Below are 13,328 nucleotides of genomic sequence, written 5' to 3'. Positions count from 1 at the left end.
TAGCATTGCTTTACTGTTTAAACAGGTAGTTATTTATTCAAAGTATTAAACAATAGGTTATTGGATCTCTATTACTTTGTGGCGGGAAGATATCACTACACTTGTGTGGTAAGTTTCGATGAGTGAAGACGAGAAAATGGTCACCACGGTATAAATAAAGAATTAAAGTTATGGGATAAATTAGTTCCCCAACGCGTGACTGTTGTTTATCATGTTTATCTAAACTCTCATTAGTTAATTTTCAAATCTTTAAAAGACACTCGCTAAAGCTCGTGTTTTTTTTGTTTTTTTTTTAATTGGCAAATTTACTAACTCGAGTTTGATAAACATGATAAACAACAGTCACTTGTTGGGGAACCTCTATATCATTAAACGTTACTTTGACAATAAGAAAAAGAAACAGTAAACATCACTTATGACAATAAGAAAAAGAAACAGTAAACATCACTTATGTAATTATTATAAAAATTCACCGAATATAAAACGAGGAATCTAGCGCAGTTTACTAGTAAATTGATATGTATGTCATTTAAAAGTATTTGATATCTTTTAATGAGTATATTATGACGTTTTAAATAGCTGCTCGTAGTATTTTTGTGAAAATGAATTGCATATATTTGTTATAAAAATTCGGTAAGCCTTTAATTATTATCATTTTTGTTATATATGTGATATGTGCACGAAAATACAAATTTTACCTAAGAAGCCAATGATATATATTTAAATATCGGTTAGCTTGTAGGAAGAAGAATAACATTTAAGGTTTTATACTCTGTTTAAAGTAGTGATATTTGGTATGTACATGTACATTTACATCACTTCTTAGATGAACTTGAACATAACTAAGTTGATAAAAATTGTGTATGCTTCATGTCTAACATTAGGTATTATTGTTGAGTCGTAGATTGTTGTATTGTATGCAAATATGCAAAATATTGTACATTTCAGTGTAGTTAAGTCCACAAGGCTCGGTACATGTTTCTGTCGTCAAATAGCTATGCCATTATATTTACTAGTGTCTATAGCAGGTACAAGAAGCACTTGGATGACCATAATGGACTCGACAAAAGCGTACACATCGAGTCCATTTTGACATTGTCATGCAAAAAATGGCGGTTGTAGATCATATCATGATAGTCATTGTTATAATTTGTTTATTTGTTTACACCTCAACAACAGTGTTATGCTACACGAATATTTATTGAATAAATAGGCTTTGCCAATAACACTAGTCATGTAATGAATGCACTATTGTAGGAATATGTGCAGACGAATAGTCTTAGTCGTTTGATAAGGTTTCAATATGATTTAGGATTAGAAGTGGAAAAGTCGTCACCAATAATACCGTAAGTATTTTCATAAAATGTTTTATTTCTTTTAATTATTATTTATTTATTTTTGTAATTTAATTTCAGATAAAATAAATCGACCAGACAACACACACCAGAATGATAAAGATTTATTCCATCTTTACGAATGCAGGGAAAATGGGCATATGGAGAGAAGGATACATTCTAAAAGAATATCTTGTTTCTCTCCTACGTATATGGTCCTTATTAATTACGAACATATTATAATTTATGCATCATAAACAACAGATTCATAGTTGTGCGAACAATTAGCAATTCAACGAGATAATTATTTTGAGAAAAGCGCATTCATCATTAACCATTGTCGTTCTGGCTTGTTAGCTTTTTATATACAAAATAAACATTGGAAAATAAAATATATTATAATTAAGAACTCAAAATTAAAACATAGATATGATATTCATGATATCATTATGCTATGTCATTTATGATATGTCATTTATGTTGGAAATGTTCAAATTTTTTTTTTGAAGCGATGCCATTTTGTTGAAACTTCAATCAAAAGTAAACTATTCTCTGTAAGCATCAGGTGGAACATACAAACAAACTTTGTCAGCTTATCACTTAAGGCAGAACTAATATTTGATGTTATAATTAAACACCATGAATGAGTTTTTGTTTATATTATCAAGCTAGTGATAAGACCAAGCACAAACTGAAATAATTGTAAATCACTTTGTCATCATCATTTTTTAATATTTTTACAAATAAAATATCTAACCAATCTAACAATCCTTGCCTTAGTCCTATGTATTGTTTTGGAGCATCTCGTGACGTCCGTAATTAGATACGCTATACACATACGTCAAGTGATGGTATATAGGTTTTGTTTATCATACTGACCATGATTAATTAGGCAGCACGTTAACGACACACATATTGTCAATCTCCAGCATGGAGTCCCTTCAAGGAGGATGCCTAAAAGTTCTCTGTCTTATTCAATGTGTAAGTAGACATTTCTATCTGTTGTGCTAAGTGTTTTCGTTTAGTTGATTGTTTTCATTGTGTGCTTTAAAACTAATTCAAAAACTAAAAGAACATATATTAATGTATGTTATATTGCGGGTCATATGTGTTCTCATCATTTCGTTATTTTTGTGTTATATTTTAATCGTTCTTTATTTGGAATTAATGATATATGTTAGGTTTATCAGAAATTTCGATTTTCATTTGAAAAGCATAAATATTTCAGCAGTCATATTCAAAACAAACCAAATAAATGTCTATTTGAAAGGAATGATTTAGTAAGTAATCATAATTTTGTAAATATGCTAAATATGTGGAAGATACACCGCTTCAATAAATAATTGAAAAGAAAATGAAAGCATGGAAACATTTTACCTTATACAAGCATCATAGTTTATACTGTAATTCTGTAATTGTGCACTGGTACTCATAGCTTCTCCGTAACACGTAGATGAGAATAGTCGATATATTTTATAATATGCTTTTCGAAATATCAATGCTTCATTTGTAATTCATTTCAAATTATGTATGAATTCCTGTCCTTTGACCAAATAATGTTTTAAACACAGATTAGGAAACCACGCCTAGTACTATGTGCGACGCCCTATAAATTATACAAGTGTGTATACAATTATATATTCTAATGCATAATACAGAAATTAATTAGTGCCGTATGGAAACCTCATTTGACCAATCCTATTTAAACGAAAACTACAACAGCTAACTTCGATATTTAACTTACTTATACAGATATAAACTCAATAACGTTGGTGCCGGACTAGTTTCTAGTGGTGATAAAATGTAGCTATTCAAAATCTTCCCGATTGACGTAAGCGCGGAATTTCATCTGTTGACGTCATTCTACCACCAATAGAAACATTAGCCCGCATCAACATTATCGGGTATCACGTGGTACGTGAATTATTCCCCTTTATTTTTTTGTTAGAGATCCGATTGAGAACTTTATGAATAAAGCCTTGCCTTGTCAAAGCATTTTGTCAGACTCAATTATGGTCTTAAGGATGTACACCTCTGATAACCTTTTCTCATATAGATTTTTGGAAATTGGAGTTCAAACCATAAAAGAAACTTGAATCAAAACATGTGTCAATGAACTGGTTTTTTGAACTATGGTCACTCAAACATACTAATTTGACAAAATATTGGATTTTATGAGAATCTTGCCGTTTGGACCATATACACCATAATTTCCTATTCAGGAATTTGATATATATGGCTGTTTGCAAAATTTATTGCATAGTGGGCTTCATTAAAAATTTAGTAGTTATGATAAATAAGACTTATGCTTTTTTCACATATTAACAGCATAGCCCATTTTATCAGAATATGCTACCCCTTAATTTCAAGCTGCAAAATCCAAAATCTAAAATTTTCCGCCGTTTTAGCCAGATTTAACCTTTTTATAGAGAAAAAAATCTGGTATTAGACTATTGTAATATTTAGCATATCAACCGGGGAAAGTATGCTCTTTCTAGCCACAAAAATAGGGGGTCAGTTTGCTTACTTTTTATCCAATTTAAATATTTCTTATTTTTCAATATTTTAGAGTAAAAAATAAAAATGCTCAATTTACCATTAAATTCAAAACTAAAGTGACAAACGGGTTTCATTACACACGCTAATGCTAGATATTTTAATTACCATTAATCTACATGAGTAAAGATTTACAGCAAAAAAACCGAGCTCGATACAGTTAAAAATGCTGGCGAAATGATAATATAAGTAAAAACTATTTAAGCAAACAATGGCAAAACTGTTGTACTTAAAGCGAAAAAAAAAACATTTTCAAAATGGCCACCAATGGTGTCATTTCTTGAAATCTCCATAAAAAATCTAACAAAAGTAGAAATGATTTTTTGACAAAATTTGCAACTGAAAACTTGCTACAGATATTGATACATTTTATTTGATAACTCATAACTTCAGTCATCTATCTCGAAACGAAATTTCAACGGGACTGAGGTGTACATCCTTAAAGATGCCACGCCGCTTATGATTGGTATTTTACTCAAAAATAGGAGAATACTAATTAGTATTTTTCTTACTTAGTTACTTACTTTACACCATTACCATCATTGAAAAGTTTGAGCTCTTATTTTACTGTAAGGTAAAAAATATCAAAAATAATTAATTGTGTCCCGAAGAAAGTTAGCACTCAGTTCTATGCTATGGAATAAAGTACTGATTGCTATGTTATTTGTTAATTAGACGCGTACATACACGATAAACATAAGTTTTTGTTCAAATGATGGGTATTTTGGGTTTATGCTCTGTCGGCGGTGGAGCATCATTGATTGGACACATATTTCTCATACACACGAATCCAGACGAGCTTTTGATTTGTTATTCACCATCAAAAGTTACCAACATTTTAAGAATTACAAAATATTCAATGCGCGGGTTTAAATTTTATAGGCACAAATAAGGGCTGGAAATGATTTTGGCCGGACTGCTACAAAATATCTATTGTGACGTCATCATTCAGCGAAATGTGACGGAGAGTCACAGGTTTACTTGAATCAATGTGACCCTCCCAATATTTGTGTGTACATGCTTGTCAGATTTTTCAAATAATAAGTAAAATGTTTTACGTGGTGTTTTCTCTATTTTATTGATATTATCACTATTAGCCTTAATTTTTCTCTTCGAAATTAACCAACAGGACTATTGAGCATCGGGGAGAGGGGCTACTCAATATCATGAAGAAGATATAAGCGTACATATACATGTAGTCAAATCGTTTACTTCATGTAAATGCCATATAATAAAACAGATATCAACCTGTTTTCAGGTGGATATTTGTATATCATTTTTTAAAAAAGCATCTGTTATAGGATTATACCTACAGCATGCTTTTAAAATGGTTTAAAAATGTAGACAAAATTGATAACATGCAAATATATTTCGAGCAAACTCAATATAATCATTTTTTATCAAGACAGAAATTTATTTTTTTCCTTGAGAATCATTTGTAGTAAAAATAATCAGTAAAAATCATTATAAGTGGATATAAAATAAAGAATGAAGTATCTTTTATAAAAAAAAAAAAAAAAAGAATAAAAAAATAAAATAAAAAATAGGTTCAAAAGATGTACACTAGGGTTCCCCTTGCCACATACCCATAGTATTTTAGAAAACATTATTTTAGGCCATTTATGCCTTTTTAAACATATAAAACGGATAAAAAACACACATTAAAAAGTAGTTATGTACTTAGACCTTTAACACTTCAAAATTTGAAAAAAAATCGGCGCGTGGGCAGATTTTGTAAACCCACCTTTGGAAACTTTTTTCGAAAAACTCGCCCTTTGTAGTACAACACAGGCAGAGTAGAATTGAATATTTTCTGTTTTAGGTGTTTATGGTTTTGTCTGCCACAACCACCACAACAACTACAACAAAGGCGACAACCACTACACCACCCACTACAACAACGCCTCCAACTACAACGCCGACAACTACTACAACGACAGAAGGTAGGTGTGATCAGTTGATGTCATTATCTCACGTAAAATTACTCATGTGTACATAACAATTTAGGATCATAATGTAAGCATGCTTGACGAAAAGCTTTCCCCTGACTTCGCTACAACACTTCTAGCCTAGTTACCTATCGGAATTTGTACATGACATGGCGGGTTACTGTTGACGTGACGCCCCTGACATGGGACCCAGAGGTCAATTGTCCTTAATATCGCTTGGCAGTTATTTGTTGAGAGTGCACGGATTTGCAAGGCTTCCCTGACTCTTCTTTTGAACCAGTCGGTTTTCATAAATCTTTTTATCCTTCTCAATCAGCCTCGTACAATGATGTGTACCATAATATTTTCTTCTAAACGTGTGTTATAATTACTGGTGTACAGTGATTGCAAACTACCAGTCTCCGGAATATTAAAACAAGTCTCCGCAAAATCAAAATATCTAATAAAAATGCCATATATTCATACCAAAACAATGCTTAAATACACAATAGTTAACTGATAAGCAAAGAAAAAACTAATTAAGTAAAAAGGTAAATCACATCTAGATGCACAAATATTTTCGTACGCCAAAATATAAATTCATTTGTTATTTCACTATTATATAATTTTGTGATAAAACAAAATCATATGAATATTATATCTGTAAAAACTTCAAGTATGCAGAATAGAGTACTCATCAATAAATTACTATACAAATCCATTTTTCTGAATCAATCAGTGCTCAATATTAATTTGTGCTTGTTTGAACATCCTGATAAGCACTATTTTATCCCCATGAACAATTTCGGATTATTATAACGTCCAGTTCAATATAACAAAGTGCCTACCAGGATGTTATGAATGAAGGACTCAAACAAAAGAATAAAGCAAGTGGTTCATTACTATTAAATGTTTATGACTCATGGGTTCGAGGAAAACATGTACAATGTCTGATAAAGAAAATTGAATGACAAAAAAAACTATGAATGTTTATATCTGATACAGAGTTTATTCGTGTGAGCAATATTTTAGAGAATGTTGTCATCGCAAAGAGATAAAGACTAATGAAAAGCTCAATAAGCTCACAAAGTTCATATTACTCATCAATGAGAACGGACGAAATAAATACCATAAAAATGCTAAGTCATCAAAAATGGGATATATATTTCAGCTCCCTATTTAGAAGTTATGTACCCAAACCTGACCAGCAGGGCTCCAAACAAGACTGCCCGGATCGCTATTATCGGAGGGACCATCACGGGAGTACATATGGCCCTATCGCTTATGGTGAGTTCAAATATTAAGACAGATTTAGTTACTTTAGCTCATCGGGTCCGAAGGACCAAGGTGAGGTTATGCGATACCGCAGCGTCCGGCGTCCGTCTGTCCGTCATTCCATCAACAATCGACTACTCCGTCATAAGCGCTGGTCTGAATTTAACAAAATTTGACTGGTAGCATCCTTATGGGGAACTGACTGAAAATAGTGCAAATCGTCAGGCTGACCCCCAAGTTGATGGAATGACGGACAGACGGACAGACAGACAGTTATATCCTATAAACATTTTGATGCAGCATTTTGCATCAAAGTTTTTATCTGTACACATGGCAAAACTCCTTGTGCTTCCTACGGTGGACAATGACAAACTGATGTATTACCATTGAGCAAAGAACCTCTAATACTGAAAAGTACTCAGAAGCATAATAGGTACAGGTAAATCAAACAGAACAATGTGACAGCGGGGGTATAGGGATGGAAAGATGTGTATCTTTTCAATCAACTTGTCTTTTGGTTCCGGTGAGGTTAAGAAGCATGCAGTAAGTCAGTCAATGCTTGATTTCTCGTCACACAGGACTTATTACCCCCTCGCTTAGCTCGGGTGAAATAAATCCCTTATTACTTGAAAGCCATGCAATAACCTTTACTTGGCTTACTTGAAGATCACTTGACCATGAAAGGGGCTGAATCTTCCGTTAATGGCCAAACAGGATTATTACATAACCACAAAAAGGGCTGGACACGTGTGCAGTTGACCATGGTAACAAATTTTGTAAGAGAGGGGAGATAATAATTATTAGCCTTGTTCTAATGCTTAGATTAATCAATAGACCAACTAACCAATACTGACAAGATTAAAAAAAAATGCCATAACGAAATCATATTTATTTAAATGTACATCAAAAAACTTTATTAATTATTATTTCAATATAAGATACTCCACCGCTGACAAATAGTATTTTTCGCTATTAAAAACAGGAGCAGGCGCGTGTTTTTCTTTAGTTACAAAAGTTACGTAGTTTACACCATTACAACCTTTGAAAAGTCTGAGCTTCTAATTAAAAATATACAAAATAATTAATTGCACCCCGAAAAATTTCCGTGGCATTATATCCTATATGAAATGAAATACTGATTGTGCATGCACCAAAGGCAAAATCAATCATTTGATATTATTTTTTGTGTTAATTAGACATATAATATATACACGATTCAACACCAATTATTGTTCAAATGATGAATATCATGTATGCTCTGTCGGCGGTGGATCGTCTTTAATTATTATATGATATCAACTTCGTATTGTAAGGAAGTTTTAATTCTTCAGGAACCTTTATATCAACAAATGATCCCTTGTTATTAATGTATATGTATTTTATTAATTGAAAGCACAGAGCGGATTAATTTTTAATACAATCTATTTTACATTAAAAGTTTCAGCAAATGTTTTCATTTACTTATTTTTCTTGCAATCGTTGAACAAAGCTTGATAATAATACGATTGATCCATACTGTACATATCCCCTAAAAAATTAATGCAGCATTTCGCAGAATCATAGTTTTTAGTTTTACACATGTCAAAACTCCTTGTGCTTCTTACGATGGACAGTGACAAACCGATGTATTAAAATTGAGCAAAGAACCCTTAATACTGAAAAGTGCTCAAAAGCATAATACAGTAAGTACATTTTGTACAGGTAAATCAAAACAGAGAACAATGGGAGAGTGGGGTTGTAGGGATGGAAATGTGTGTATATTTTCAATCAACCTGTCTATTTGTTCGAGGTTCAGAAGTATGCGACCTTTTAAAGACAGCGTCAGTCGTGAATTTAGATAATAATTAATAAATAACTTAAGTAATGCATTCACGAATTAGTCTTAAGAGGTGAGTTTGCGAAATTAAGGACGCGCAAAATATAATGATTTACAGTAAACGGCTTCATGTCTGAAACTTTGATATAAGCATAAGGTTATGCATCTGGAGCATCCTTATGGGGTCGCCAATCAAATTGGTACAAATGGTGTGGTTCACCCTCTGGGCCTGAGGGGCGCGAACAAAGAGTCAATTTGGCTTATTACATATAACGACTTCTTCTCTGAAACTAAGCATTGGATAGCACTCCTATAGTCTCCTTAAGCGGAGGGGATTCAGAATTGTCGAAATGGTACGGCTCTTCTCCATGGGGCCTGAGGGACGGGGCCAAAAGTGTTAATTTGGATATTTCCATATAAAGGACTTCTCGGAAACTAAGCATGGAATGCACTCATATAGCATTGGTCTATAGGTCTATATATAATCCAGATAATGATTGGATTGATATAATTCAACCCTGGCCAATACATTTTTTTCGCCAGGTGTGAATTTTAGAACTATGTACAAGTTCATGAAAAAAAATCTAAAAAAAAATTTCTTCTATACTTTTCCCATGCAGAAAGGGTCAGGTGTATTTATGTGAAAAGATGTTGTTCACAAGTTCATGTTTATATAAACACTGACTTGTTTGTAAAAAAAGAGAAAGACCCAGGAGCAAAGAAACACACCTTCTACCCCGGTGGCTATCTTAGTCACATCAGATGAAAAACTTGACTGCTTCGAAAAACAACATTTGGACAATGCAAAACAAAACCTTTTTTGAATTAGAATGTTTCCTCTTAATATGATCCATATACTGTTTTTGCATTCCCAATTCAACAGGGTAAACACATAATTGATTAAATTCAAGTGTATGGTGTATGTCAGATGACCCTAAATATCCTTGTGATTCTTGTTATTTTATAAAAATATGAAGTAGGCGATAACCAGTAAAACATGGAACGAAAATTGCTAGTCAAGTGTATCTAGTATGATACTGTATTTGTGTAGTCGAGAGTATCGAATTGAATATATATGACTTGTAAAGTTAAAAAGCCCGAATAGCTGGAAGACCATCACTTATATGTATTTTTATTAGAATATGATCTCATAAAATCATGTATAATTGTCGATATTCATGGAAAATTGAACCTTATATTTTAACTGTATTTTATAAAACATTATCATTATGATATTAGGCATCTTTTATTGTTTATATCATTTAGGATGCAGGCTTTAAAGACGTGAATGTATATGAAACAAGCCATCGATTGGGAGGGGAAGGGTTCTCAGTTTACTTCGATGCCCAAACCTTCCTCCTTGGTGAGACCTTTCTATTTGACGAAGAACAAGGGACTGCTGCCGCATTAAATAAGCGTTTTGAGTCTACATCCTTGGTACAGGTACCTAATCCTGACGTCTGGATTTCAAGTGATAGTAAGTGATTTATTTTACTTCCTTTAAAGGTTACATTATTGACAACAAATCGGTAGTAAAAGAATATGTCACAAACAAAATAGAAGGCAAACAAATATTTATCTGACCTTTTGCATGTATTCGTTTGGTCTTATAATGTGTTGTAGAAAGTCATTAGATCACCGTTACAAATCTGACGAGTCCTAGAAGAAGGCTGAAACAGCTGTATAGTACACAAATGGGATGTAATAAACATTTTACCCGTATTCAGTCTATTCGAAATCTTTTAGCAATTATGCACGCTACGCTATTATTATGTGGCGCACGACGAGAAACCCTATTAAGTTTTCGTGCCTGTGCTACCATCTGGTTATTATTATTATGACATAACGATTGATTCTCTAGCGAACAACCTTCCCATCGATGGTATTGCACACGCTTAAAAAGAAGTTTCCAACTGTGAAATAAGAAATCCTCCATTTTGCAAATAAATTGTCATTATCAAAATTTTATAGTCATAATTTTTTATTGTTCTACTTTATTTGTTTCAGAAAAGTTATCGTTTATGGACTATCTCTTTCACGTTGCAAAAAAATTTCATCCAGCACTCACCTCCGATAGGGTAATCAAGAAATATCAAGATCTTTTAGCAAAATACAAAAAAGCCGTAAAGGCCAATTTTGGAGACTACGATGGCCACGTAATGGCACGTCCTCTTGACAGAGACCTCAAGCGTTTGAACAAGACATTCCTAATTTTTCTTAGAAACAACAACATTGAGGCACTGAAATCTTTGTTCCAAATTGTTCTTACATCAGTAGGAGCTGGCGATATCACAACTTTGCCAGCTTTATACGGCTGCATGTTCATTAATCAAAGAATGGCTACGGTACTTTCGGAAAAACTCGGCAGCAATACACCATTAGCGAGTGTATTCAAGAAGGGCATTCAGTACGTTATTGAAGACATTGTAAAAATGAATGGCATCGATGTCAAATTGGATTACGAGACAAATGAAATAGAGCGACATCCTGATGGTTATTATAATTTGTACTACAGAAAGAAATACGTGAAAACAGAGAAAAAGAAGAAAAAATGCTCTAAAGGCTACTTCAAGCGTAAATTTGATCATATTTTTATTGCCGTCGAACCTCGGGAATTTCTCCCATATTTACGAGACCCTGATCCTACTTTGAAGGCCATCTTAAATGAATTGTCGGTATCGTATAATACGTACAATCTCATAAGAACAAACAGATCATCCAGTACAATACAGAATGAACATTTTGCGTTCAATAGTTATGATGATTTCAATGTCCGTTACTGTCTGGATAGTCAACCAGGTTTGAACACAAAAACAATTCCCGAAAGCAAATACTCAGTTTGCTTACAGGAGTCTGCTGTGAGTAACCGGTCACTACTCGCGGAGAAAATGTACTCGCACATCCAGGAAATGAACTATAATCTCATGAATCCAGCCTCAAACACGTCAGTACAGGAAACACTTAAGTTATTCCAACGTTGGGAAGCTGAAACCTTCGATCAAACAGCATTAATAGGTGGGAATCTTTGGAAGCTTTTGCACATACAAGGCAAGGACAGTCTGTGGTATATAAGTAGGGCGGCCAGCCTCGGATATTCAGATGTTGTATTTGATTACAACATACGGCTATTGAAACAAATGGGGGTTATGTGAATTAGTGGCTGAACGGTAATGTATGTTTTCACATAATGGCGATGACAAAATAAGAAGAGATAAAATATTTTATTGGTATGCATTCTAATGTGGATGTAGTACCAGTGCATTTAAAAATGAATTTTAGATTGGTTAAAAGGTATAATTGTGGTATCTTGACTACATCAGGTATTTCTTAGTACAATAAATATGATTGGTACACTTGTTTTGTTTTTGTTTTTTGTTTTTTGTTCCCAGAAAAAAGTTACTGTAAAAAGAACAGGTTAAACCAACGCTATGACGCTGATGTGGTATATCCGATCAGCACTATCTGCTAATATCGATACTTCACTACTTTGTAATTTTTATTTTTTTGCGAACTCACTAAATCACACTGCCGTGAACACCCCGCAAAACAATACACCAGTTTCATTACATGTCTTCCGACCAAAAAACAATGGTGACAATGCATAGTCCGTAATAAGAAACACGTTTGTTCCCTCTGTCATACAAGATACGTATCTTATATAGGATATATAACCGGATACTTATGCTATGCATATGATATGTTTCCCCTATAGTATAAGTATCTCCCTTATGGCATTATTCCTAAAATATATGTGGATGTTGAAAATCATGATTTTATCTTAGAAAATAGAGTAAAATAGAAATGAATATGTAATTAAGAATATAAACACATATGGATATTGAAATAATTCTAAGTGATTCCAATGTCTACAGTTTATGATTTAAGTGGCTATACGTACATGTACTTTAATTATATTTTATCATTGTCTTATAACGTTACTGTGGTAACAATTGAAAAGATAAATATTTAGGAGCGATTATAATTTATCAATGAAGATTATTTGACTACACAAACAAAATTGTTTTTATTAAATATAAATGTATTGCGCTAGACTGATAAAGAATGTTGTTCACATCTATGCAGTGATTGATGTAATAGTTACCTGTAAAGTCTACCTATATATACACTATACATCTATACATTAAAAAAGGTAATAGGCCTATAGGGGAAAGGCAGGAAGGATAGCATAGCTATCATGAATGGGGTGATATATATTAACAGATTTTCAAAACCCCTTTACAAATTTTACATCTACATGTGTTGCCTAATCCACATTGGATTTGGATTTTTGGAGCTACAACACTCAACTTTGGGCAACTTATTACGTGCACGAGTTCATGAAAGGCAAGTTCTATTTTGTACGAAAATGTTTAACGTGAAGGTCACAGATGTAAAAAAAAAAAAAAAAAAACACCTACT

At 32.9% G+C, this 13,328-nt stretch overlaps 1 protein-coding gene across 1 annotated transcript; it reads left to right on the top strand.

Annotated features, from left to right (window-relative positions):
* Window positions 1-1,300: 1,300 nt before the first annotated feature.
* Window positions 1,301-12,265, top strand: LOC138323036 (uncharacterized). The gene is made up of 6 exons (XM_069267361.1): window positions 1,301-1,346; window positions 2,264-2,315; window positions 5,713-5,833; window positions 6,990-7,105; window positions 10,176-10,386; window positions 10,917-12,265. The coding sequence occupies exons 2-6, from the start codon at window positions 2,265-2,267 to the stop codon at window positions 12,059-12,061; spliced, it is 1,644 nt and encodes a 547-aa protein (XP_069123462.1). The 5' UTR covers window positions 1,301-1,346; window position 2,264; the 3' UTR covers window positions 12,062-12,265.
* The last annotated feature ends 1,063 nt before the right edge of the window (window positions 12,266-13,328 follow it).

Source organism: Argopecten irradians, chromosome 1 (assembly GCF_041381155.1).
Source record: "Argopecten irradians isolate NY chromosome 1, Ai_NY, whole genome shotgun sequence".
Lineage (NCBI taxonomy): Eukaryota > Metazoa > Mollusca > Bivalvia > Pectinida > Pectinidae > Argopecten > Argopecten irradians.
The sequence above is the reverse complement of the archived record's forward strand: the minus strand, read 5'-3'. Positions and strand labels throughout refer to the sequence as shown.

Bases quoted from the DNA above. Each gene is read 5' to 3' on its own strand.
- LOC138323036 (XM_069267361.1), top strand. From the start codon at position 2,265: ATGGAGTCCCTTCAAGGAGGATGCCTAAAAGTTCTCTGTCTTATTCAA. The intron at 7,106-10,175 runs GTGAGTTCAAAT...TATATCATTTAG, and splicing joins ATATGGCCCTATCGCTTATG to GATGCAGGCTTTAAAGACGT. The intron at 10,387-10,916 runs GTAAGTGATTTA...TATTTGTTTCAG, and splicing joins CGTCTGGATTTCAAGTGATA to AAAAGTTATCGTTTATGGAC.